Here is a 27,514-nt window from a genome sequence, read left to right as displayed (position 1 = left end):
TGATTTAGGTTGGGTTAAAAACATACTGAGCAGATCCAGTTTTCTTGTAACATTGGGTTTTTATTGAGTGCTTAATGATGACACCAAATTATAATAAGATAAAATATCTAAAAATATTAATTTGATGGATATTTTTAGTTGTACCATCTATTCGTCTTGCAAGCGTACAGAGGAAGCACTTGAGCAGTACAAAACCATTAACTCAATAGCAGTCTTCTGAAAATACGGTGAAGTTGTAGTTCTGCACGGCTGCTTTACAAAAACCAATGTTTATATGAAAGTTCAGAGTGAGAGATAGTCTTTGAGTTTATCCATAATTACATTAATTCTATCAGCTGGAATTATCATAACAGTCCGCAAAGGTTTCATTGGCACATCATCAAAGGACCATCTGCCACCCAGACAGGTGTCACTTTCCTCTTCCACAGAGTAGCTGAACTTCAGAAGGGCTCTCTAAACAACAGAAATAAATGCATTAGGATTAAAATTTTTAATTAGCATGAAGATAATAATCTAAATAAAAATAACGATCCTATCATGCACAGGCTCATTAAGAAGTTATTTTCCTCCCTCTCAATAGGTCCATCAAAAAAACCTACAAGAGAATTCACTATTAAGTGCTTTAAACTATTTACTTTTCACAGAATTTATAAAACGCATATTAAGTTCTAAAATAATTGCCATTATTATAGTTTGGAATCAGCAAAGTGACATGAGAGAGAGGAAAAAAAAAAAAAAATCAATGGCCTCTTTATATGCTTACTGTGCCCCACTGTAGATGGTTTTAAGACAGCATCTCGTTCCATAGTATCACATTAAGAAATGCTGACCCTTGCTCTATAACTGCATACAGGTAAACCAGTCCCTTTTTAGTAGCTTTCCTAGACAAAAAGTGCGATGAATCCAAAAAACTTACATAACAGATATTTCTAGTTCTCACACAAGTCAGGTTAAGAAGTATGAACTGAACTCCTAAGTAGAAAAACTTATCTAACCACTTCCCTCTGCAGGGAAAGTTAAGATCCAGTCTCTTTTAGGTTTGTTATTTACTAACAGTATCTCAAGGTTGTAAATTTTATTTTGGAAGAATCACGAAATTAATTGAGTGGCTTTGCTCAAGAACAAGCAATTTTAGCAACGGAGCCCTAAACCTTTAATCAATTCTGGTTATAATAGAGCTTTTCTTCTGCTCCCTCAATAACATTCGAAGGAGCAGAACAAAGCACAGGGAACTGACAAGTGCAAAGAGGCTTCTCTCTGTTTTATATGGCTGTAAGTGTCTGCCTCATCACATTTAATACTATTTTATGGCAAGCTAATTAACGTTATGTGTGATCAGGGAGGATATACACTCCAACAGTAATTTAACACATATACATTATTAAGTACAGGGACTAATATCCTCCATAATGTTTAAAATGAACTCGTTAAAAATACTAGAAAGATTGTTAAAAAGAAAAAAGCGTGTTCAGTTGGAGTCTATCCACTTAGGCTAAAAATTACTGTAATTTAGATAAAAGCACACAATTAGTCTTTAAAATACCACTCAAAAATACAAAACAGGTCTAGAACATAACACCAGCAGACCTGTGGATAGAGTTCAAGTTCAGTTGGTAAAGCTGCTGTAGCAGGAACACAAAAAGAAAATCCCAAACTTGTCACTGAATAGAGGCTACAACAGTATTTCCTATAGCTAACAATGAATTCACCCACTTACATTTTTCTTCCTCCTAAGAAACAGAATTACAGCCATATCATAGCCTCGAACAGAGAATGTAATGAGTGATTACACACAGAAACTTTGCCATTAACCACATGATGCATGTTCAAGCACTTTATCCTGTAGGCACCGCCAGAAATGAAAAATAACGGGCTCCTGATAAAGCAATAATATTGTAGAATAATATTTTTAAAGCTTTGGAAAAAAAAAAAAAAGGGCGAAAAATTCTTTGCATTTCAAAGTACATTTTTAATTTAATTTTCTGCATCTTCCCCTCCCCTGATTTGGCTCGGGATCTGCAGAATTGTGCGGACAGGTTGCCTCAGGAAAGAGGAAGTAATATTTTCATCTCAATATTTTAGCACTTTTTATCAAGTGCTGAGTGAAGTGATAGCTACTTGTTTTGGTCTTCAAAAGTTTTTTATTCTGAGCATTTTTTTTAAGTAATGGGTATTAGAAAGGAAACAGATAAATCAGCTTTCCACATAATACAACACCACAAATGCAGAGCTTTGCATCTGTCAGGTTTCTTAGGGAGAGATCTCAGAGAAATGCATTTAACTGCATTACCAAATCTAAAGTAACTCTCAACAGCTTTTTCTTCTGATGCAGGACTAACTATGTAGGGGCAAGGAAGAGAGATCTGTGTATTTACGTACTAACACACATTGCAGCTGCTGATGGAAATTCTAACAACAGATTCCTCTGCAACCTTTGAATCTTTATTCTTCTCAGTGCTTAAAGCTGTGACACATTATTAAGTTAGAGCACCCTTGCAAGTTACTACCTGTGAAAAATAAACATCTTAAATGAACAGAATCACATGTTACCTCATAAAAGAATTCTTCCTCTGCATTTGCAAACATTAATTCCTCCTTTTGCTGATTTTTCCCTTCCTTCCTCTTAGAATTGCTCTTTGCAGCTTCTGTAAAGGTCTTGCTGATAAGAAGATAGTAGTGGCACTTTCCACAAGGTTTGTTTGTTCTATGTGCCTCAGTCAACTCTTTCCTAAAGATAAATATATGCTTACACATACAATTTAAAAACACATGTTTACATACACAATTTAGACCCTCAACAAGTGTACAAGCAAACTTTATAATGTATTAGTATAGAAAATATACTCATATTGCAGCCTATTCTTTTACAAGTGCTGCAGAACACAAACTTTGCACGCATATTCCTAGTACTTAAACATACTATTTGCACTTTAAAACAGTAAAAATACAGATGTCTTTCCACACCTCACAATATAACCTTTTTTCCCTCCAGAATCTTCTTCACGGTAAAGAGTCTGTGAAAAGATTCTAAGTGCAAGTGTCCTGAAAACTCATCACATTATCACCTGCATGAGGAACTCTAACTGAAGAGCCAGAAGATATTCTTGCCCATCCTTGTGTTAAACCTGTTGTCACCGTGACACTCCAAAAAATCTGAGGCTGAGACCTGATTTTTTGTTGTAACAAGCGCTGTACTACTGGCAAACTCTTCAAGCACCTCACTTTTTTCTTTAAAAACCTTCCTGATGAACCCTATCTACATGTTTTCTTTCATACCAAAGCAGCAATTCATTAAAGGTCTATTTTATTGTTCAAACGAGCCATGACATCAGTCAACTTAGTCTAACTTCTAATCGCACCTCACATGAGAGGAAAAAAGAAAATAAAAATAAAATTCATTTAATTACTGGAGTTCCTTATCCAACAAAACTTTCTAGTTCTCAACATGGCACTAAAAAAATACAACACTGTATCTCAGTGAATTTATTTACTTACTGTCACTCAGCCTATGATATAAATCCACGAATGAGTAGAGATCAACCACCACCTAACCTGCTTCGCTCATTTACTTGAAACTAATCGAAACATTGCATACGGTTTTCACAGACCGGAACTCATCCACCTTGTAAGCCTGTCCCTCAGACAAAGTCTTCCATTCCAGAGTCAGATATTAACAAATGAGCAGAAACATCCCGGTTGCTAATTAGCAGTATGCTATAAAAAGTTCTCATTTTTAAGTTTTCCTAGATCAATAGGAAAACAATCTGCAACACAGAGATAAACTACAATATACACACACCACTATTTCAGCAGAACACATATTCTCAAATTATTTCCTCTGTCTTAAAGTATAAAGAGTTTGAAAAGTCTAAAGATACAAAAAATATTAAAACATTAACTAAAGCCCTTACATGATATGAAAATATTTTTTTCTGTTCATGTCTTTCTTATATCTATAGTATGACCTGTCTTAGCATAGTTCTATAAATACAAGATTTCTGAAAAAAAATAGGAAGAAAAAGTACTATTCAATATCATGTCAAAAAAGCCCCAAACAAACTTACTGAAGCTGCTGGTGCATGGGCAGAGCAATCTGCGGTGGCACGTTAATGAATCTTTCACTTAGTATGAGACCCACAGGCTTAGTGCCGTCATTCAGGAGCTTATTTAGTTGTTCGACTACATGCTGTTCACAGCTCTTCTCACACCGATTTAGAATCAGCTCTTTGATTTGTTCAGCACACTGTGTACCCTAGAATCAAAAGGTATGTTTTCTTTACATTACAGAACAATTATTTACACAAGAAAACCTTGATGTGAACTTCAGGGGAATATTCTACAGGCCTACTGGCAATTTCTTCAAGCAGTCTCTAAAGCACTGTGCAATTTCTCTGAAATCATTTACCAACTCTGAAGCTGAGGGCAAACAAAGGTTCTTAACCAAGAGGAACACAGCTGTGAGCTGCAGCACCACTGTGCTCAACAGCAAAACTCAAAAGCTGCGGAAGACAAAAGTGAAGAAACAGAAGGGGCTGACAGCTCAGGTACCCTGGAACTACTTACTAGACCTGGGTTTAACTCTCTGTTCCACTCTTTGCTTTATGTTTGACCTTCAGCAAGTTACACAGGACTAGATCAAAGAGAAAGCTAGGTGATGTGCAACTAAGACTGTAGGCCTCCAAGGTGGAATCCAAAATCCCGATCTAGCTGTCTAGGCTTGTTATTCAAGGCAGAAAAGTAGGATGCAGTCTTACTTATTGCTGAGGAATACCAACCTTCCTTTCTGTTAAGTTTAAGCAGCTTATAAAACCAAAGACTTCATCATCATCATCATCTTCATCATCGCTACTGTCTTCTTGGACTTCTGCTTGCTATTTAATGAAAGAAAAAGCAACAACTCATATCACATTCTATTTCCACTCTCTGCAGCAAGAAATGTTTTTCACTCCAGAAAATGTGTGGCAGATTACAACCATCTAGGTAACTCGTACAAACACACAACGTACAAATTCTGGTTACAGTTATGAAAGTGCCACATCATTGAACGTCCCTATGTACTTAGAGTCAGCTATTCAGAGAGCCAAGTCATGTGTGCCTGAAAGGCACTAAAATTTGATAGCTCCCATATAATAAGCTGTATCTCGGTACAATGGATGGCAGTATCTTAAGCAAAACCAATTTTCTTCAGTTTCTAATGTAGAGAAACAAACCTGCAAAGTCTTAAAAACCGCAGAACAACAGAGCTTTGATAGAGAGTGAAACAAAAGCTCAACAAAACTCCACAACCAAAAACTTGGGGAAAGAACTGAGGGTCATGCAGTTGTTATATAAGGATCACATTAAACTTGGGCAGAAAAACTGTTAGCGCAGAACAAAAAGGGAAGGTATAGCAATGATGCCATGCAACATGGTACAACTGAACAACTGTGACGAGGGTGCGGCTTGTTTGGGTTTGAAAGCAACATGGACACGACATCTGGAGCACTACATGGTACTGAACAGCTTCCTGAGCTAGGAGTAACTCAGGAGCCTCTGCAGAGTGCTCCACTGCCACAGCAGAAGTTGTTCAGGACTCATTATGAGATCCTTTCCTATGCCCAAAGAACTCTGCGCAGGAGAAAACTGCATGGGGGATATTTTTGGTCTGTATCTCTGTACATCCTGAGAATGTAGGGAAATCACAAGCTCCTATTTCTTATGGAGACGGTAACAAACAACTCCACAGCATTTTCAGCATCATTACTCTACTACACCAAAATTCAGAGAGAAAAGCGAAAAGCCTTCCATATGTAAAAAAGAAACCAACCAAAATAATCAAATTCCTTGTTTGGCTGAAAGCAGGCATGGAAAATTTCAGCTCCCACAGAATAATTATTCTCAAAGCAAAAAAGCAAGAAAGCATACAAATTACAAAGACAGGATCCCCTTCTGAAAGCCTGTTATGTCATTTCAACATTGAAATATTGGACTTAATTTATAAACATAAGTTCTGTCTTACCTTGATAATACTTCCAATATGATTCTGTTGTATTAATATATCCGTTAATTCAGCAGTGTTAATAGGAGCTTTTAGAAACAACTGGAAAATAAGAAATAAGTTTTAAGCCTGATGATACATCACAAGCCACTTAGTAGAAAATAAAGTCAGTGATTTCTGTAAGTTGTTAAGCAACACACTGTTCCACTTTTATTTTCCAGTTAGTGAGTCTGTTTATTTAACTTCCTTCCATATAAAACTGTAAAGACTAAAAATCAGCTTCTTGAAGCCCTTTTCAACCCTCCACAAGCTGGCGTTTTACGTACCTGGCATCCTTTTGAGTTTGGTAAGATCTGAATGCCTGCTGAGCAGAGTTTTACAACAGAAACAGCCAAAAGAAGACTGGAAGCTGACACATTGAACTGACACATTACTTGTTTTTCTGGTTTTTAAGGGCTGTAATTTGCCAAAAAAAAGAAAACAAACAAAAAACCAAACAAAAAACCAAACACAAAACCTCCATGAAGCTGATTAATGTTGAACAAGGTTTTGTGTGGGCAGCGACAACTAACACAATGAAGACTGAAAGATGATACACACTGTGAAACAACAGCCCTACAGTTCACTGGGCAAAGTTCTTGAAACCGTGGTTTATGAGACACGTTCACCGTGGCTGTAATTACTTGATCTTCGTGAGCTGAAGCACAGTAAAACAATGAATTAATAGATACTGTGAACTGATGACTTTGCATAACTTTAGATATTCTTTATTAATGGACATATCAATCAAGCTAACAAGAAGTCAAGTACCTGCTGCAGTAATTTCTTTATCCCATTATAGTCATTGTCTGATATGGAATGTGCTTCGAATTCAATATTCACTTCCTAGGAAGAAGTAATATAGAGAGGATCAAACATACTTGGCAAGAAGCTATATCAAAACAAAGCTAAACTATAAGAAACTTGAAGAGAAGTAACGCTCAACAACAGAAACTGAACTTATTTCCATATTTCAGTAATCTCAGCAAATGTTACAGTTATAACTTCTGTAATCTTTAGAGAGCATCTGTGAAAGTAACGTTTTAAAACTAACTTACAAATTGTGCTATGAACAAACCTTTAATGCTTTGTTCCTGCAATCTGGTTCACACAATTATGTTTACTGTAGCCACACAGACTCTCACTGGAGATAGGCTTGATCCAGGCAGTTAAACTCTTAAAACTGCAGGACTGGAGCATAATGCCTTGGCTGAAGATGAAGATTACTGCAGACATTTAAATAATTACATCCAAAACCATAGTTCTGTTATTTCCCCAAATCCTAATGGTGTCATTAGCCCCACTCTGGAAGTCTGTTCAGTAGACACATGATGAGACTTTGTCCAGCAAAACAGAATGTGAACTCCTGCTTCTCCTTCCAGAACAAATGCTGTGTGCCTACCAAATGTTTTCACTGGTATTTACACTAACAGTGCTGCCTGCCAAGGCTGGCTTGCCTACCTATTCTTCTGTGAACCACCACTCAAGACCATCCAAATTTACTTTGCCTTTTAATCATCAGTTTGGATTCCACGTTCTGAAGAATCTGAACAACTGAGCCTCACTTTTGTCACCAATTAAGACTCATAACTCTCTCCAATCCCATACTGAGGTCATGGCCTTCACTGCCCACTGGAAGAACAGCATTACAGGCCTGTTTACAATGTAGAAAACAGGTATACAGCCACTTGGGGTGGGTAATTAAAAAAAAAATCAGGAGACATGCTCAGATATTCTCCTATGGTCTGGTAAAGCAAAGCTCTGTAAAGATAACTGAGAGTGCATTATTTACTTGAGAAGCTATCTATATAAGAAAACAGACTGCATCCTTGGTGCATACAGCATTCACTCCTGGCATCCAGGAGCTTTTTGACTACTTTAAAATTCAAGGATCTCACGGAATGACTAAGCCAGTAAATTCTGAGCAAAGCACAGTTTACAGTGGTTCTGAACGCTGCGCAAATCACAGCCATAAAATTGATATAAACCACAGGAGCACTAGTGTTCTAGCACTGGTTTTGCATCATGGCTTTTTCACTACCCAAAATAACAGCCTGGTATGAGAGAGTTTATAAACCCTCCATCTTTCATCTATTAGAAAAAAAAACAAACAAATAAAGCCTCATCATATATTTTGCTGTGTCCTGTCTTGTTACTGTGCACTTATTCTCTTCCTCTTGCATCGCACCCAAAGCAAAGCCAGAGCCCACAGAGCAAGCTGTGATAGGCAGCAATACTCTGCTGTGTACAACCATCAGCACTGAGCAAAGCTCCTGCAACCAGGCCCCAGCTGGGGATCACACTGTTGTTCTCGGATGGACAGAACGACCATGCGCTCCTTCGTATGAAGGAAATACCTGCATAAATGAAGAGACTGTCTTTTTATCACCTGAAGTGGAAAGCGGTGAAGGGAAAGGCTAGTATGGCAAAAATAAAAGTGCTGAGAGTTAGAGAGAAACAAACACCCTTTCAGTACACAATTATACAAATTTATAAGTTTGTGCAGTTACAAATGTCAGTACATTTCTTTCATAATAGTAACGCACACCTTAGTGTCTTACACAAGAATTGAGCGAAACTCAATGTATCTTTATATTGAGACTTCCAAACCAAAACACATGTAATACTGATATATCATCCTCAAAAGCTGGACTACTACATTAAAATAAGCACTATATTGCAAATTTTATCCAGTGCACAAAGAACTGCAAATAAAATCATAGAATCATAGAATCTTAAGGTTGGAAGAGACGTCCAAAATCATCAAGTTCAACTGTCAACCCAACACCACCATGTCCACTGAACCATGTCCTGAAGTGCTGCATGTACACATTCTTTGAACATCTCCAGGGATGGTGACTCCAGCCTGTTCAAGTGCCTGATCACTCTTTTAGTAAAGCGTTTCCTAACACCCAACCTAAACATCCCCTGCTGCAGCTTGAGGCCATTTCCTCTCATCCTATCACAAGTTATTTGGGAGAAGAGACCAACACCCACCTCCCTACAACCTCCCTTCAGGTCGTTGTAGAGAGCAATGAGGTCTCCCCTCAGCCTTCTCTTCTCCACACTAAGATGCAGCAGTGCAGGGCACACAGGCACTATCCTCAAAACCTCTGTCACTCGAGACTGAAGAAACTTCATCCACAAACACCACAATAAAAACCACTCTACCACCTACATTATGAAGAAATGCTGAGCACTTAAAAAAAAAAAAAGAGGAGGAAAAAAAAGTATTATTGTCATTAGCTTTTATTCCATTGTGCCTAGACACTAGTGCAACGTCTTGTACCAGTTTACATCGCTGACCAGGACAGGAAGCACCAGCAATGCTAGTCAAGAACTTCATGAACACGTTAGCTCAAGCTATGTCAGTGCCCATTTAACCTGACACGTTTCTAGCAAATGGTAAACTGCTTCTCCTTCATGTTAGTATGACTGATAACACAATTAAACCTACATTTTTTATCATGACCTAATTTTTTTTAAAAGGTAGGGTTTGTTTTTTTATTTGCTAACACGAGTAACTAAGGCCTCCTCTAAAAGGTAATTAACTCAAAGTGAAACCAAGCGAAGACAATCAAGTTAGCAAAATATCTAACTTGAAACATACCGAGTTAAAACCCACAGTCAGCTCTTTTCTTTGACTCTTTTAAGCCCTGTGAAAACGACAGATTGCCTTATCATCTGAAGGTTTTACTAAGAGTTCAGAGTCAGTGCACATCTCTTCCTCCCCTAGAAAGGAGAGCTCCTCCCTCAGTGTTGTTTCACAACTAAATAATGCATCTTCTCCTATGTCCATATATAAAGAGAGAGAGTGCTCAGAAAAGAAATTAACATTTGTTTCCCTTCAGGTCTGGTGTTTGTTTTTGTCTTCCTCCCTCCATCATATGCAAAAAATAAATTAAAGCGAATCTTCTGTGGCGAAAGCGTTATTTTCAGGTGGCTGCCTCCAGTCCCACACAAGAGCTCACACGGACAGGGCCAGGTCTGTACAACCGACTGTGGCCGTGGGGAATCCAACATTTAAAAAAAAAAAAAAAGAAGAAGAAAACAAGCAAAAGTAAGACTCTCAGTAACAATTAACCGAATACACTTTACCTCACCCATTACCGACACGCACTAACGTGTTACCTGCACTGGAACGCAGGAGCCCACGGCCCCAGGCCGGGCCCCGACCCGCGGGTGCCTCGCCAGAGGCCTCCCCAGTCCCCTCCCCAGCAGCTCCCAGTCACGGCTTCGCGAGCCCGCCTGCCTCCTTCTACCGTTTTACAACTGATTGTAGCTGCAGTGAAGCGGGAGAGGAGGGGAAGGCTCGGGACGGGGGCGGCGGCGAGGGGGGGCACCCAGGGCCCCTGAGGGGAAGGCGGGTGCAGGCGCGGGCCCGGCGCGGAGGCCGCAAGCAGCGGGAGGAGCCCCGCTCACCTCATCGATCTTCTCCTCCTCTGAGTCCGAACCAGACTCCGACTCCGAACCAGACTCCGATTCCGAGCCGCTCTCCCCGGCCGGGGGCTGGGGCTGGGGCCGGGCCCGCCGCTTGGCCGGCGTGGCCATGCCGCCTCGGCGCGCAGGCGCTCGGCAGCCGGAAGGCCGGGGCGGAGGCGGCGGCCGCGGGCAGGCGCGGTGCCCGCTCGGGGCGGCCAGGGTGCTAGCTTTCCGCGCAGGCAAGGGTCGGGGCGGGGAAGCGCGGCCCTGCTGCTCCCCGTGGGGCCGGGACCCTCAGCAGGGCCCCGGAGCGGGCGTGCGGTGGGCCAGCACCGCCTCCGGGTGTGCGGTGATGACCGTAGCGCGGCAGAGCTCTCTAAGATTCGGGGTACGTCCTGGCTGTCCGCGGTGAATCACAGGGAAAGGCGGTTTTCAGCTGCCAAGGGCCGTGGGTGAGGGTCCTGGGGAGGGCGCCCGGGGCGTGTGGAGAGCCGGGGGGCAGGGCGGGCACCTCCCGGGCTGCCCTTCCGCAGAAACCCGGGATTCCCTCGTCGAGCTGCTGGTGTCACCCGCTTTAACAGAAATAGACTGCTCAGGGAAAGCCATCCGGACCCTGCCGTGACTCAGAACGACTTGAAAACGACGCCTGGCAGTGTAGGTGCCCGTTGTCGCAGCTGCCATCCCTGCTGAAGCACCGTCTGTGCAAAGGCAAGAGAAATAATTGTCCCCTGCAACAAATGTCCTCACGATTCTTCTGCCCTCGCCACCTCTGCCCTTGGCCTGCTTTCTGTGGAACCTGTCAGCTACATCGTTGTAAGGAAAAGAAAGCCAAACAGCGGCTGAAATACAGCACTGGGGCCTAGAAGTCTGCCCTGAGCGTCAGTGACATTAGGGAAGTTACTGAAAGGCAAACTGAAAGGAATTAAAAACTGATTATAGACTGGTTATAGATAATTCCGGACAAATGAACAGAAAAGGCAATGAGGTAAAACACAGTAAACACAATGTAAATGTCGTTTTATAAAAATACCCATCAGGAAAATGTGTTGAAAAATTCTAACCACAAAAAGTGTGGAAAGTGGAGAGTAATGTTTGAGCTCATTCACACAGACCGTGTTCCATTTCAGTCTTCATGTCTAGTTAACGAAGAAAGGTAGGTGTCCATGAGGTCACCTGAAGAAGAGGATTGGACATTCGCTGTTGCCAGCCAGAAGAAATGCAAGGCACAGGGCCTGGAATGTAATTTTGGCTTTATAAATACAATCCAAATAGGTTAGAATTTGCAGGTCTCTTTAAAGTATCAAACATGCCTCTGTTCATTCTTTTTATTATTATTTTTTGAGAGCTGTGTCTGCACTGGGAGCACTTAGGTCATTGCCAAAATACAAATACTGATACGCAGGGAAAGAATTCAGTGTGGAGGAAAATGTATTTGGCAAAGCCCTTTACGGCTGTACTAAAACTGCCTCTGTGGGGTGCAATCTGCATCTATATACAGTTTTCCATTTTATTTTTGAAACTCTATCAGTCAACAATGACAGTAACTGCTAACATTGCTTTTGTTAAAAATCCATGATGCAGTAGAAGGATCTGGGTCCTGTGCTGCTCCACTGGATTGCCATGTGAAAGAACCAGTTTTGTTGTTCAGTTCCGTGACACAGACACCCAGATAGCAGAAATGACTCTCAAATCTTTCGTTGTTGTTACTTGATGATAAATGTATTACATGATCTGTGAATTTGGTAGATTTCTGAGCCATACTTCATGCCAGCCTTTACAGGTAGGCTTTTTTTTCTTCTCTGGTTATTAATCATGCCTAATCATAGTAAAAGAATATTGGTAAGAAGTGCATAGCATCAAAAATCCTAGCACAGAGATTTTTTAAAAGTCGTATCTCAATAGTGTCTTATAATTAATCTCCATTTATGTTTACGATGGAACAATTCCCTTTGCACTTGGCAATCAAACCTTATTGTGTGACCCATACAGTTGCTTATAATCAGAACAGTATTAGAAAAGTTTAATATATTTTGCAGCTCTCAGTGTCACTTAGCAGCAAGAAACAAAAGGATTCATTTATTTTTTACAAGCTGTCCTCTGTATTAAAGACAGTTCACAATTAATTTGGGGACAGCTTTTGAAATGAAAGCTGAGTGACCCACAGAGATGTTCTTTCTGTACAATGTTTTATATTAAAAAAATCTGCAAAGGTTTTTTTAATATGAGAGAGGATTGCTCATTTTTACTGTACTAATATCAGGGATACACATTGTGATCAGCTTTGTATTTTAATTGAAGGCACCGGGATGTTGAATTTCACTGTGTGATGCTGTGAATGGGAAGCATTTCTCTTCTGTCTGTAAGGATAATATTCTGAATATGCAATGTGACCTAAAATTACCCTTCTTCTAAGTTAAATAATGTGGACTCAGAGAAGTAGCACCAAACTGGTTTTAGCCTTCAATCGTGATGTAATACCTCGGACACTCCCGTCGCTCTTGTTCGTTATCAGAGCTGATGGGATGGTTCCCAACCCTCAGACTGACTCGTACAAGTTTTTCTTAATCTTTGCATCTGTGGGCTCAGGATGGAAAATCTGTTGTCCTCTTATTAGCTGTTTGCAAGCTGATGGTATTTTTTTTAACATTTGAAGAGCAGTCCTTGCAGGGTTGGTTTTGGTGCTGCCCATTAAGATGGTAGTTTGCCCCCGTTCACAGTGATGTGGTAGAGGGGCATGCTTGCTAAGGAAGTGAGTTCGGGTGGGTTGCACCTGTAGTGTTGGATGGGATGACCTGACGTTTGGAAACGGGTGTATTCCGCCAGTTTTCATGGGGTCGCTCCTGTCGCCGAATCCGTGTGAGCCTGTCTGAACGGCGTAGGCAAAAAGAAGAGAGTGGTCTGGGAGGTTTATGGCTGCGGAAAAGGGACTCATTTTTTTTCAGCAGTCAAACCAAAAGCAGTCAGAAGGTAGGTACCTGTTATTAATGCACAAACTTACAGATTCCCTGCATCAAATTTGTCTTCTGGTGGACGCTTGCAGCCCCTTTTGGAGTCGATAAACAAGCTGTCTTCTGGCAGAACTGCAAAGAAGCCGGTGGCTTCCAGGAGCACCAGGGCTGTGCAGTCTTGCTCGTTTTGCATGAGAGCCAGATGGCTGAGTCCAAAATACAGCTTATATGATTTCTTTGTAGAGGAGACAGCTAGGTAATTGCATCTTGCAGTAGTTTATGATATTTTATGGCTTTGTAATTATTCTTTGGTTTCAGTATATATTTTCTCCGCAGGATCTAAACAAAATAATTAATTTGATTATCGTAAGTCACCTTGTTAAGCATGAATGTTTACCTGTTTCTTACTGTTATTCATTACTTGACACAGTAATAAGGCATAGGATGGGAAGTTAATTCATTTCTACCTACCGAAAGTCATTAATTAGAAATCTGCTTTCCCCAAGTATACCTGAATTAAATCTCTCTTGTCATCTGGGGGTTTTCCTACAATACTTTTGGAAATTGCTCTTTCCAAAAAGTATTTTTACCTTGTACTATACAGTTTGGAAAGACTTTATATTTTTTCCTTACATTTACATTTTTATGGCTTTGTAAAGTTATTAAATGTTATATGTTTTGGAAATAGGAAGGTGTGGTAGGTTAGAATTAACATCATTTTTCTTGGTGCTGTTAGAGTACTAGTAGAAATGTGAGTGTATCGTGCTTAGAGCATAGGCACTGAAGGTAGAGTTATAGTAAAAATTGTTAGTACCTTCAGTATCAGAACAGCAATTTATACTGCAAAGAACTGTGTGCAAACTAGATTTTTACAAGAATGTTGGATTTTTAAAGTGAAGACTGTTACAGCGTTAAAGTGACCGAGAAAAGTCACTTAGCCCTACCTCCTTCAAGGTACTAACAACTGGATACTCAAGTATTTGGGAACCTAACTCCTGAAAGCCATGGATGGGATCTACTTTGACGTTTGCTCTAGTGTGAAATCAGCAAGAATTACAATTTTTTACAATACCGCCCTCAACAAAGTCCTTGTTTCTTCTTCTGCGTGTGTGTGTTTTTAGTCATTCCCTTCGACTTCACTGGCCTTGCCCTACCAGTTCCCGTTGTGTCCATTTTGAGTGCTGGAAGTGTTGTGGAAATGAGCGCTTCCGTAACGAACAGTAAGACATTCAGCATCAAACACCTAAATTATGACAGCACATTTTAAAACGTAGATTAGAAAGATGAAGTTTGAAATCCACACAAACCATAGTATCACAGCTGGATTTTGAGTTCCTGGACGTGGTGCTTTGGGTGCCCTTTTCACCAGCTGCGTTTTGCGGTGCTTCTGGCTGTCGCAGAATGTGTGACACTGAGCTCTGGTTTCTTGTGCCAGATCCTCTTGTCCACTGTTGTCTAAAGCTTCCTTTTCTCTTTTAATTTTTGTCTGAACAGCTTTTTCTTCTTTGGTGAAGTTTTGAGGATTTCAATGCATGTCATGCAAGTGAATAAAATTTAAGATGTTTTGTACATTTGACTATTCATAAATATTTCTGTTTGTATTATTGCATTGGTTTACTTTGATGCTTGGTGTATTTGATTACGTGTTGTAACAGGCTTTGAATTCAGCGCTAGAGTCAACTTTTAAGGAATTGAGAACTATCGTCTTCCATTTTAATGGCAGAATCTATTTTTTCAGTCCTCCTTTGTTTACTATAGGTATATCAAGGAAGGCATATGCATATTATATGTATTATATTCCGATGTATAAATGCATGTATAGATACATATGCATGTTTGTATTTAAAAAAAAAAAATTTGAAACACTGCTCTACACGTGTTTTGCCCCATGAAAAGAGTGAAAGCTCCAGTGCATCAGATTACATCACTTGACACATAAGCCCTTACATAATCATTATGATGAGCATAGGGTGGAAACTAGCGTGGAAATGAATAGAATATAGTAGATTTTTATAGATAGGAGCTTACTATGTTGCTGAATGTGACTATATTGTAGGGGTTGTTACTTCATTTACAAAATATTCTCTCTTGAAGTATATTCTCCTTGATGCCTCCCATTCTAGTTTCTCCCTTACGCAGTGTTATCTGAAGACAGCATGTTGTTTGTTGGTCTTATCAGGGTGGATATTCACGCCCAGAGAATGTACAGTAACTGCTTACTCATTATATAGAGAGCAGTGCAACTGTTAGCAGCTCAGTTTCTCTGAAGGTGAGCTATTAAAGTCACTGTTCAGTAGAAAGTCCTCTAAATCTAATTTCAATAAATTCCTTTATTGTGTTTCAGAGTTCTTTTGCAGTTACTTGGTAAACAATGAAGATACTGTTGCTGAAGGATCCCAAAGACAAAGATTCAGGACCAGATCCGTATGTTAAAGTGAGTATAAAAAGTAAAGAATTGTGTTGCTTCACTATTAAATAACAGTATCGTGCATTCTGTTATTTAACTGTTTCAAGTGAAAAATGTGCTTAATCAAAATTAGGAGTGCATGTCTGAAACTATGCTAAGAAAAAAAGTATGGTAGAAAATTTACTGTTACTGTAAAAATTACTATAGTTATGGGGCATTTGTACTCAATTCACTGTTAAAGCTCTCAGCAAAGTACTGATATTAAAACAATTAATTAATATTGATTACGTTCATATGGATAGAATTAAGATTACAAAAATGTTGGTGGTCCTACTGGGAATATAATCTGGAAAAGAGGTTACCTCTTGCTGTGGTCCTTTCTGCTGTTGCCTTTAGTCATGTGAGTAGGTCTTACTCATAAGAGCAGTTCTATTGGCTTTAAAGAATTACAGAGATGTACAAGAGTATTTGCAGGACGAGGTGATCGTTTGTCACTGGGGGACATCAGAGTTGTGCTGGTGTATCCTGGGACTATTCAGCAGCCGTGTAGGCGGCATCAGTTCCGCAGCTGTTTGCTTGGTATTGTGGTGTAATACTAAGTGACTTACAAAGCCAAACTAGGTTCACTAGTAAAAGCAAACAAGATGCCTTTGTATTTTCCTTTAGTAAAAATAAATATTTATGCTGATTTAGTCAATTCTTTGAAAAAGAAAAAAAAAAAGCTGTTTGAAAACTATTTCAAGAACTGTAAACTCTTTTTTTTTTTTTTTGTAGGAATTAGGATTATATGGATTTGAAGCAACTTTGATTCCAGTTTTGTCATTTGAATTTGTATCTCTTGAGAGCTTGTTTGAAAAGGTACGTTTTAAATTATTTCAGTTAGAATCACAGAATGGTTTGGGTGGGAAGGGACCTTCAAAGCCATCCAGTCCAACCCCCCTGCAAGGAGCAGGGACATCTCCAACCAGATCGGGTTGCTCAGAGCCCCGGCCAACCTGGCCTGGAATGTTTCCAGGGATGGGGCATCCACCGCCTCTCTGGGCAACCTGGGACAGTGTGCCACCACCCTCAGCGCAAAAAAATTTTTCCTTACGTCCAGTCTGAAGCTGCTTCCTTCTGTTTTAAAACCATTGCTCCTTGTCCTGTCAATCTAGTATTTTAGGACTTGCAAGAACAACTTTTAAGATAAATCTATAACTGCCTCTAGTAAACATCTGATTGTGAAATATGTAAAGATTAAGAGGAGTAAAACTAGCTTAGGGATGGCAGGAGAAGAAAGTGTGGGTCAGAGCTACCAAACTTTGTAGTCTTAATAAAGGCTAGTAGAGTTGCTTCATTTTCCACAGAACTCAGGCCATAGTTGCCAAGATGCTGTGTCTTTTCTTGCCCTTTGTGGTACCTCTTTTTGTGTTTCCACAAACACAGTTGTATACAATACCGTGTTGTATACAACACAGTACTGTGTTGTATGCAACATCAAATATGTTGCCCCTACTTGAACGTTAAAGAATTAAGTTAGTCAGACAGAATTCATGTTTAGGTTGATGTACCACAGGTAGTCACAGGTATTGTGGCATTTGCTCACAACAGAAAATGAGCAGGCTGCAGTGACAACTGAAGGTTACTTGAGGTTCACCGAGGTTGTGTACTGCATCTCCTAGTTACATGGAATAAAACTGCATAATCAGTGTTCTCTTTCTACTCTTTCTTCAATGTGTGTATTTAATTTTAAAACGTTGAAAAGATTCTCCAAGGGAGATTCCCTTTATTGACAATCTCCAACAGTACTGAACTTTGTTAGGTGTTTGAATGTAGCATGATCTGCGTTTACGAGGGATCCAAGAACATTTTTCCTTTTTTTGTACTGATCTTTGAGAGCCCTTTAGTAATCTTAACTGGTTTTGAGGGGGCAGGGGGCGAGCAGCTGTGAGGGTGGTACCCTCTGTAATTGTTATACATTTCTCATAAATACCCTGGCTACTGATAGTAATAAAATATTCAGACATCTATTGAAGCTGATTTGTTCTTTACAAGATTATAAAGGTCAACTTTAAAAAATCAACTTAATTTTTTACTTTATTTACTCATTTTTTACATTTACTTCTTAAATTTACTCTTTTTAAGTAGCTCTCTCAGCCAGACTCTTATGGAGGCCTAGTTTTTAGCAGTCCAAGAGCACTAGAAGCCATCAAGATATGTTTAAAAGACAATAGTAAAAATGAAGGTAAGTGCACATTTATATTCCTTGGTCTTTCAGTATTTTGTGAAGTTTGTAATTTTATTTGGAGTATGGTTTTTTTTTAAACCACTTTATCTCATAGTTCTTTTGGTGTCATAAAGGCCTCACGCTAAGTCCCTGTTAAGGGATTAGAGGGTTGGGTTTTCTGCCCTTAGGCTCTTGTTAAAAATGAAATAAAAGAGCTTTTAGTGCAAATTACTAGTTCATGTGAGCTTTTTCAGTTGTGGTTATCTTTGCTGGTACTAAAAAGGGTTCTAAACAGAAACTCATGCTTAAGAAGTATTTTGCTGCAGTGCCTGGTTTTGCTTGCTAACCACTTTTGTCCCTTAAAGGGAGGAGCGTGTTGTAGAAACTGGCTGCTGCCACTTCTGTGCTTATGTAATTCATATGAAGTCTTACGGAAAAAGAAATTTCCCTGTCTTGAATATAAAATTTCTCAAGTGAATTAAGGATTAGCTAAAAAGCAGTGAAGAAATGGCGATACGTAAAAGCCAACAGATTAGCTGGGAATAAGAATCCTAGAATCCTAAATAGAAATTACCATGCCAATGATCTACCAAATCCTTGTAAACTCTTCTGAATTATGAGGCTAAGTGATAACTTCTGGCTTTGCGTTTCTGTGCGTATTTATTTACACTTAAATTGTTCTGTTGCTTTAGCTGCTCCATGTTTGGGCTGTAGTCGTACCAACCAATGTACAGTGACTAAGGTTACACTCTGGAGTAAGCACTAGATACACCGAGTGTTGGCTTATTGTAGCATTTCCAGCAGCAGAGGGCTGCATTTTAGGATTTTTGACCAAATGTGATATCATATCTAGAGTTCATTCCTAATCTTGATTAGGACTTTTGGGAGCTGCTGAAATACATATTTTAATGAATAATATGAGTCTAGTTCCTAGTTGGGTTCCTTTCAAAGCTAATCAATCCTTATCTTTCTTCTTCTTTAGAATAGTTTCCTCTGGTCTTTTTTTACTGTTGTGGTAGTTGTTTCTAATTTTTTTTTCCCCAGCAATAACAGAAAGGAACTCAATGACCTGTGCTGTACTGTCTTAAGACAAGATAGTGAAAGACTTAGCGTATCTGGGTTTGACCCGTTAGGATTTCAGGCATAGGGATCAGGTAGCTGGATCCAAGAAGTGAAATCTCTAACATACTTACTGCCTGAAGGAGAAGAAACATTTCCTAGCAATTTTATTTTGGTTTCTGCAACATTTTGTTTCTGAGCTGATAACATTTTATGTGTATGTTTAAAATATTATCAGTTTCTATACTTTTCTTGTAAAAGAAAGAGTTGTGTTACAGAGTACGGTAGTGCATGGATATAGATTTTTACCCTTTTATTTGTTGTTGTAGAAGATTATATTTGTTTTTTGCCTAAGCCTTCAGTTTTAAACGACCAGTTTATATATGTAAATCTCCCTTTGTACTATGTGCTGTTTTTTCCTATGAGTTTCGATGATTTTAAATTCTTAATGCCAGAATATAAATGAGCATTGCAAGTTGTGTGTGATCTGGCATGGGGCAAGTGTGCATTAAAAATGCCGCTTAACAAAAGCAGCTAAGAACTGTTTACTCAAATTAGGCTTTTAAAAACATGTTGTAGACTGCTATTTACACAATTACAAAAATACATTAAAAATTCATTTTCTGTATCCAGATTTGCTGAAATATGTAGTGGATTATTAGTTGTTATTGTTTTGCTCTATTTGTAGATTAAACAGAAGTACAAATACTCATTTGGCATTCATATTTTGTTGCCACGTGCTTAAATTTAATTTAATGTTTTTTCAGCCTGGTCAAAATCTCTTAAACAGAAATGGAATACTAAACCAGCATACGTGGTAGGAAAAGCTACAGCTTCTTTAGGTAAGATGGAGTTTAAAAAAAAAGAAATCTTGGATAAATCTGTCTTATGAGTACAGTTTTTGGAATACTAGCTGCTATTGAAAGGTGCTTAGAAAAAAACATGGGTAAGTTTCAGAAATGGATAATTTTGAAAGCAGGTAATTGTGTACACATTAGAACGACACATTCTTACTTCATGTAAGGAACCAGCTTCCAGGTTTTCATTGTAATGTGGTGGTAACTACTTTAAAAGTTTAGTCAAAAAAGAAAAAGAAACCTTTATTTTTAATTTGCATGTGAATTTTTTTTCATTCACTTTGGAAATGGAATTAGGTAAAGGGAATTATAGCGTGATTGTCTGAGATTGTGTGAAGTGTGACGCGCTGGCCCTGCATTCCCTCAGTGTTCCTGTGAGGCATTTGCCAAACAGAAGGCAGCCATATACATCCTGCTCATCAGTGGGTCAGCTGCTCCGTTTGTCTGGACTCTAGTTTTAATCTGATGCAATACTTATTTTGTGTGCATAACAAAAATGCAATGTAGATTTTAGTTTGTGAAAGCCTTTCTTGCTGTAAAATTGCAGTGTAGCTTTAGCTTCCACTGAAGCACATAGGAAGTATTATGGAAAGACAACCCTTAGAGAATTTTAAAAGTCTTGATGTTTTTCTACTTCTAGTCCAAAAATAATTTGGGTAAGTACTGGCTAGCTCTATAAAAAGCATATCTTTTTTCAGACAGGCTGCTAACAACACTGGAGCACCAACCAGTGACACCTAACAAGCATCCTGAATCAGTCAAGTCCCAAATTGGTTAACTTCTCAGGGATTCATCTTATCCCTACTTACTTGCTTAAGTAAGCGCAGAATTATACTCTCAGACTTCCTGACAGGATTTATTTCAGCCGTCACCGCAGAGAGGAGCGATATGCTCATGGAAAGCTAGCTGCAACCAAACCCTGTCAGGAATCGCAGCCCGTTCAGCATAGTCAGACAGTGCTTTCTGTTTCAGTGCTTCAGGTATGAGAGTTTAAAAAGTCTTGGATCGAGTTGTGTCTCCCTTTTCAGGCCATGTTCCTGTGACAGTAAGTCTGAATTGTTCTCATTGCTTTCGATGTTTTTCTTTGCTGCTTTTGGTTACAGTGGAAGAAATTGGACTTGTTCCACAAGGAGAAAAGTCTGGAAATGCTGAAAAATTAGCTGAATATATTTGCTCAAGTAAGTATCTAAAATCTAGTTAAATGAAGCGAATGTACCTTCCATTGTTTCAGAATTTCCTGTAGATAAAATCAAGTGCCCACTGAAGCAGAGATCTCCGCGTATATCTCTGATCTGTAGAACCCATGAATTCAGCTTCTGGGCGTGTGGATGGTATCTCTGGAACACGAGAAAAAATACTTTAAAATACCTATACAAAATATGAATTTACATGAAATCTTAGACTCTCTGATTAATTAATAATACTGTATGACCCAATAGGCAAGGTATTTTTTTACTCAAAGATCAGAGCTGCAGTGATTGGAAATTGTTGCTTAATTGTAAGATTTAATTGATTGTGACTGTAGGTGTGCTGGTTCTCTGTGAACTGCGGGTGACCTGACTTTCCTTGCTTCAGACCAGTTGACGCTGGGGATTTTTTACCGCGCCGTCATTCAAAGGAGATAAGGGGAACTCCCTTCCTCAGAATGAACACGTGGTTCCAGAGGAATCTGTTTTTCAGCACCAAAGGAGAGTGGTTTTGAAGAAGCTGTAGGAAGGGTTGGTTAAAATGATGGTTTATGTTTTTAACCATTTTATGATGGTTAAAGCTGTGATGCTGGTCTGTTTGCTGCTTCTAAATGGATTATAAGATTGTTGGATAATTTTAAAAGCCTGGTTAGTCTGCTTCCTCTTTTTTTCTCTATAATTTGTTAAAATTTCCAATAGTAATAAGAAATACTTTTAGGCTTGGGGACTCATTATTTTTTTGAGTGGTTGGGTCAGTACAAGCTGTGAAAAAAGAGGCTGTGTTTTTGTACAGCTTGTTACAGAACTTGGGTGAAGAATGTTAGGAGCTACCAGTGCAATGAGTTTGACCTCAGGGCTTCTAATGGAACCGAGGATGACCAGTGCTTTCAAAAGCCGTGTTATTCAGCCAGTCAAGGTAAATAGTCTGCCTTTGGCTAACCCTAGGCAGAGAAACAAATGACAGTCGGTGCAGTTATTCTGGATGTTGGATGAATTATTGTATCTGCTGATTTAAAAGCCGTACTGCTGACCACACGTTACAAACTTGCTGAATAAGGTGCTAAGTGCTTCAGCAATGGAAATGATGTCAAGAACCCTGACGTGTTATTTTTGGCTGTTCAGCGTAACGCTGGATACGAAAGGGAGTGTTGATTAGCAAAGTCTGCACAGTAGCAGAGATTTATAGGTAGAAGAAAAATGTGATTGGAGCTGGCAGGTGTTGGTTTTGATGGGCAGAGTGCCCTGTAATTCATTGGCGAATAAAATATTTTGTCTATGTGGAGTACTTTATGATAAAAATGATAGTTGTCAACACAAGATTAAATAATACATTCTGAAAATTAAAAATGACATTTTCAACACAAAAATGCCATAAGTGGAGAATAACCCATGCCTACTGTTCAACAGATATTTTAAAACAAGGAAAGGGTTTAGCTGGTTCTTTGGTGCCGGGAAATACACTTGTGGTAATGAATTCATGTTTGCCAGTTTGCAGATGGGGTTGTTTTCTGAGAAGGAAGGCGAGGAAAAAACCTGTCTCTTCTGTTGTATGAATGTGAAAAAAGCTAGGATCAGGTCGAAAAGAAACAACGGATGTAGTACCAGGAGTGGAATTCCTTGTTGGTGAGCCTGTGACTGGCACAGTTGCTGCATTAGATCCTCTTCTTGGTTATTTTCTCAGTCCAGTTGAGGCTCATCCTGGCTCTTCCTCCTCCCTTGGGAGCTGCTTGGTTCACAAACGCTGTTATTCCTGACGGTGTTTGATCCTGTGGCTGTTTCCCTGCACGCTCCTGCAGAGTTAGGAGCTGGCAGTCGCAGAGGGAGCCAGACAGGGCACAGCACGTTCTGGTGAGAGCAGAGAAGCTCAGCCCAGAGCCAGCAACATCCTCCGATAGCCACCACTGGGAAAGAGAGATCTGTGTGCTGTACAGCCTTTTCCATCGAGCGTCCTGAGGGAGGTTTCCCCCAGAACACGAGCGAGCTATTTCCATTAACGCAGTGCGGCAACGCTTCCATTATCCTTGCGAAAATGACTGCCTCTGGATGCCCTGCAGTTCTGATAACCAGCTGGTGAATTTCAGTCATGGGAGAGTGCCTGTGGTTGGTACGTGTAATTGTACTCTGAGATTTCTTGGATTGTGCACGTTGATGTGCTCTCAGTTTATCAAGTGGTTTATTACAACCTCCAAAGTACAGATTAAATTACATGACGTTCCCTGTGACATATATATTTACTTTTGTTTATGCATAAAATGATAAGTAAATGAAAAGAATAGCTCTAAATTTTATATCGTTACAATTTATTGTCAGAATAAATATAAAATCTGAAGCCATGATATTTCTTTTGTTAATCAAAACCTGTTCTGTGGTAACCACTTGGGGAAATAAAGGAATTTACTCCTTAGTTAGCTAGCTGCCTTTACTCTCTTTCAAAAAGTCAAATGTTTTTTTTTTAGTTTTATTGCAGTGTAACATTTGTGTGGGTTACAGAGGTAGGGGATACCGTTAGGGCCAACGCTTGTTGTCTTGTTCCAGCCTGCTGAGGGATTTCTCTGTGCTTTGTACATACAAGCCAAGAAGGATTAGTGCTTCTTGACAGGTATCACATTGACATTTCCATTAACTGACGGGAGCTGTAGGAGAATTAATGCTGAAATATTTAGGTTTTAACTGATCATTTTAAAATCTCTTTTACATTCTGTCCTAAGTTCGTTCTTCCTTCCTGTAATTTATTACAAGCATATCTGTGAATTCTAATAAAACTTCAGTGTGCACTTAGGACAGTCAGATATGTCTGTGTTGACTGCTACTGGGGTCGTTCCATTTGATTTTTACTATGCTGTTCTTATTTTCCCTGAGGCATCTCTGATGCTTACTGTTGTAAATCAAGAATCTACTTCCAGCACTTGAAAAAAAGCATTTATTTTTCTAGTAGTTGTCTCTTAAACATGTGATTAGCGTACCTGAATTAGTAATAAAATAATATGTTGGGGAAGTCCCATTTATTTTGGAAGGAAAAGAGCAAGTGAGGATATCCACTTCCAACACAGCCATGAGAGAACTTGTACAGCACTTGTTTTTAGAATGGCAAGGGGAATAGAAATGCCATTTATGCCATTTATCTTTTGTGGGATCTTTTTAGCCAATGTATTCCTGTTACAGTTATGGCGTATTTTTAAATTTACATGCTAAGTAGCCTCTGTCTGCTGAATTGTGGATGGAGTTGCACTGCAAATGTTTTTGGTTATCTTAGAGCTGTGTCTGTGACAAAGCGTGTGGCATTTACTGCAGTGTTCAACATTTGACACTTTTAAAATGCATTAAATATATCATGTTTAGTCTTTATTAAGGACATACGTTAATTAAAGTTCTTGTTCATGTGTTTGCAGGAGAGAAACCCAGTTCCTCAGCTCTTCTTTTTCCTTGCGGAGCCCTTAAAAGAGAAGTACTTCCGACAGTGCTTAGAGAAAAAGGTTGAACTTCCCTTGGAGCCTCCTTTCAATTAGTCAGTTACGAGAAACGTTCTATCTAGGGCTTGCGGACCAAATTTGAATCAGTAAAAATGGAATTTGCTGGTTTGTTGGCTAGAGGTTAGAGGATGGGAGCGAAAACTGGGAGGGTGGATTGCTGCCCACCGCAGTGGGACTGAGCTGCATGACGCGAGCAAGGTTGTTGCCTTGCCCTTCACTTGTGTTCTCTTCTGTGAGACGGACAGTAACTTACGCAAGGAACGGTGCGAGGCTTGCCAGTTTTCCAGTGTGCTTCCCGGTCCTCTGATTACAAATGCTTTAGGATATCTTGCAACTCTAGAAACACCTACAAATCCTTCACAGATTTTTTTTCTGTATCTTTTTAGCCTAAAATAGTGCATTTAAGTGTAATTAGTATGTTGAGAGTTTTATTGAAATAATAGAAATTAATGACACTGTGTTTAATTACGAATGCATATCCTGATTCCAGGTATCCCTCTGGAAAGCCTTACTGTTTACCAAACAACCCAACACGCTGACCTGCAAGAGTCCTTGAGCAGTTACTTCTCAGAACAGGTATTGGATGCTGATGCAGTTTGAGAATTTTGGAGGTAGATGATAATGCCTAGCAGAATATACTCCTTTTTTTCAGCCGTCTGTAAATGATGCTTACGGTGATACGAGAATATCCTGCATAGGCTTCTGGTTTTGTTTCCATGTTGATTATCAACAAAATCCTTTAGCAGAAGTTTCGGACAGAGAGTGAGTCCCTCGATTACTTGTTGTGGCAATTAAACAGATGCAGTTGGAGTGGAACTAGTGCATCTTTCTGGTCAGACAGAAAATCATGATAAAGGAGGCATGTGCTTTGGGTCTGCAGCTCAAGAGCTTGGGACCTTCGCTCCAGACAGAATTTTGCGGAGTTTTCTTCTGGCTACAGAAGGTTGCTGCTGCTGTCTTAAGGCAGGCTGAGAGAGAAAGCCCTTCCTGGGGACTGGGGTTTTAAGGCAACACCTCATCTTTGCGAGTGTCTTAGGGTAAAACCACATGAGCTGGGAAACAGAGAATCTGTGCGGAACTGAGATAGATGGGAATGGATTTAGGGAAATAATTTGCTGACTGTTCTTCCTAAACAGGAAAATGAGTATGGCTCCAGAACACTTCCAGTACATTTATCACCAGGTACTTGTGTGACGAAGTATTTGGTTGCAGTCACTCCTGAATTTCAGCATTCTGTGGTAGAATGGGGGTTTGGCAGACTGTCTGCACCACGGGAAACCCCTTCTGTTGGCTTAACAACTGTTTCTCATCAATAAAAACACTTCACGTCCACATAGAGGCAGCTGAAGGGATTTATGTGAGTGTACTGGTGCACTGCTGGAACAGTGAGTGATCTATGGTTTCTTTTACTCAGGGAATTCCAGCAAGCATCGTGTTCTTCAGTCCATCTGGTGTCAAATTTTGCCTCCAGCCCATTCAGAAGCTTTTGGGGGATTTTAGCAACCAGATTAAGGTATCTTCTCTTTAAAAGTGGCAAAATACAATCGGGAGTAGGCTTGGGGTGGGTGAATGAGAGACAGGAAAGCTGTTACACCCATACAAACCTTCATTTTCTCTATTGTTTGTGTTGATTTCTCTGAAAAAAAAACAGGTTATAGCGACTACATGGATAGCAAATACAAATGTTATATAGCTGAGAGCCTTTTTTAAGAAAAAGTAATTGTTTTCACCTAGAATTTTTTTCCCCGAGTAACTTACCCACTCTCTGCTGGGCACGGGCTGTATTTTCTCTTAGTGATGTGGAGGTGTGAGCAGTTCTGGCTTGAATCAGCAATTACAGGCTGAGGCACATTAAAATCCCTCTCACTTTTCCTGTTCTGTGAGACGAAGAGCTTTAAGTGTTTTGTACTGGCGAGGTAAATAATAATCTTCCCTAAGTAATATTTAAGTAGCTCAATGGATAGCTGGTTTTTAAAGCTGAGAATCTCTAGCCTGAACTGGTTCGTACTGTTCAGTGAGCTCAGCCACGCAAGTCGACACACTGACAATGTCAGCAAAGAAGGAAGGGTGTGTACCTAAGTAACTAGTTAGGAGCTGAGGCCGTACCTGACTACGCTGTTTTAACTGCTAACGATGTCGTTGCAGTTTGCCGCTATCGGTCCAACCACCGCGGAAGCCATGGAAGCAGCGGGAATCCCGGTTAGCTGCAGCGCCGGGAGTCCGACTCCACAGGACCTCGCCGCTGGGATCCAAAAAGCGCTTCACTCGCAGAACTGCTCTTTATCTAAATGAGAGCACAGCATGCATTTGAAGGTGAATACGGTGCTGTAGAAGTTTTTTTTCCATTTCGCAAACCTGTCGTCCTGCAAGAAAGTATTTTTCAGGAATATGCAACACAGTCCTTGTCAGAGCCTGGTGTGAGAAGCTTGCATCTAAATATCACAAATCTAGAATTTGTCCAGCATCTCTTAGCTATTCCCCTTTTTCTCATGTGAGCAGTGTAAATATTTTATGTGGACACTCCATGAAAACTGGCGGTGAGAGGCTAATCTGTATCAGAGTAGTGTGTTGAAATAAATTCAGTGTACCACCTCAGGTTTCTCCTAGCAGACAAGGTGAGGATTTAGTTTCTCTGTGTGGTCAGTTTTACGTGCACATCTTTTCTTTTGTAGAAGCAAAGCATACTTACAACAAAGTACTTTCTGTCATAAAGCTTACTCGTTCATTGTTCTGCTTTTCAAATATTTCTGTTAAAACGATGACTGTAGATTCTGAATGGAACAGGACAATTCTTGTGGTGAACTTGCACTGTGTGGAGCTAATAGCAGGTCAGCTGTTGCCACTACATATCCTTGCAGTACAGGGTCTTAAAAAAATAGGGTTTGGTTTCTGTTCCTGTAATGAAGGATTTATTAACAGAGAAATAAACTGGCTTATCATCA

General features: G+C 39.7%; 2 protein-coding genes across 4 annotated transcripts; one reads left to right on the top strand and one right to left on the bottom strand.

The window, feature by feature from the left end:
• Positions 1-34: 34 nt before the first annotated feature.
• On the bottom strand, positions 35-10,700 carry BCCIP (BRCA2 and CDKN1A interacting protein). Its single transcript, XM_086752842.1, has 7 exons — positions 10,439-10,700; positions 6,788-6,862; positions 5,999-6,079; positions 4,776-4,871; positions 4,065-4,252; positions 2,551-2,728; positions 35-453 (listed from the first exon to the last, which is right to left on the bottom strand). The coding sequence occupies exons 1-7, from the start codon at positions 10,565-10,567 to the stop codon at positions 283-285; spliced, it is 918 nt and encodes a 305-aa protein (XP_086608968.1). The 5' UTR covers positions 10,568-10,700; the 3' UTR covers positions 35-282.
• On the top strand, positions 10,687-27,514 carry UROS (uroporphyrinogen III synthase). 3 transcript variants are annotated; one of them, XM_086752843.1, is made up of 10 exons: positions 10,687-10,826; positions 15,731-15,820; positions 16,568-16,651; positions 17,921-18,017; positions 19,826-19,900; positions 21,019-21,093; positions 24,492-24,575; positions 25,063-25,148; positions 25,987-26,085; positions 26,718-27,514. In XM_086752843.1, the coding sequence occupies exons 2-10, from the start codon at positions 15,758-15,760 to the stop codon at positions 26,862-26,864; spliced, it is 810 nt and encodes a 269-aa protein (XP_086608969.1). In that variant the 5' UTR covers positions 10,687-10,826; positions 15,731-15,757; the 3' UTR covers positions 26,865-27,514. The 3 variants fall into 3 exon arrangements, with proteins under 3 accessions (XP_086608969.1, XP_086608971.1, XP_086608970.1); XM_086752845.1 differs by lacking the exon at positions 10,687-10,826 and adding an exon at positions 10,915-11,423; XM_086752844.1 differs by lacking the exon at positions 10,687-10,826 and adding an exon at positions 15,625-15,655.

Source organism: Chlamydotis macqueenii, chromosome 7, assembly GCF_036417535.1.
Source record: "Chlamydotis macqueenii isolate bChlMac1 chromosome 7, bChlMac1.mat, whole genome shotgun sequence".
Classification (NCBI taxonomy): domain Eukaryota; kingdom Metazoa; phylum Chordata; class Aves; order Otidiformes; family Otididae; genus Chlamydotis; species Chlamydotis macqueenii.
Note: the sequence above shows the minus strand (reverse complement) of the source record. Positions and strands in the feature narration are given on the sequence as shown.

What these genes read in the sequence shown, in the direction of transcription:
- BCCIP (XM_086752842.1), bottom strand. Translation starts at nt 10,567, where the DNA reads ATGGCCACGCCGGCCAAGCGGCGGGCCCGGCCCCAGCCCCAGCCCCCG. An exon ending in TAAACTTAACAGAAAGGAAG is followed by an intron (nt 4,253 to 4,775) that starts GTTGGTATTCCT and finishes TTTTGATTCTAG; the next exon opens with GGTACACAGTGTGCTGAACA. An exon ending in AGGAAGAATTCTTTTATGAG is followed by an intron (nt 454 to 2,550) that starts GTAACATGTGAT and finishes TCTGTTGTTTAG; the next exon opens with AGAGCCCTTCTGAAGTTCAG.
- UROS (XM_086752843.1), top strand. Translation starts at nt 15,758, where the DNA reads ATGAAGATACTGTTGCTGAAGGATCCCAAAGACAAAGATTCAGGACCA. An exon ending in AAAAGCTACAGCTTCTTTAG is followed by an intron (nt 19,901 to 21,018) that starts GTAAGATGGAGT and finishes TTTTGGTTACAG; the next exon opens with TGGAAGAAATTGGACTTGTT. An exon ending in ATTTTAGCAACCAGATTAAG is followed by an intron (nt 26,086 to 26,717) that starts GTATCTTCTCTT and finishes ATGTCGTTGCAG; the next exon opens with TTTGCCGCTATCGGTCCAAC.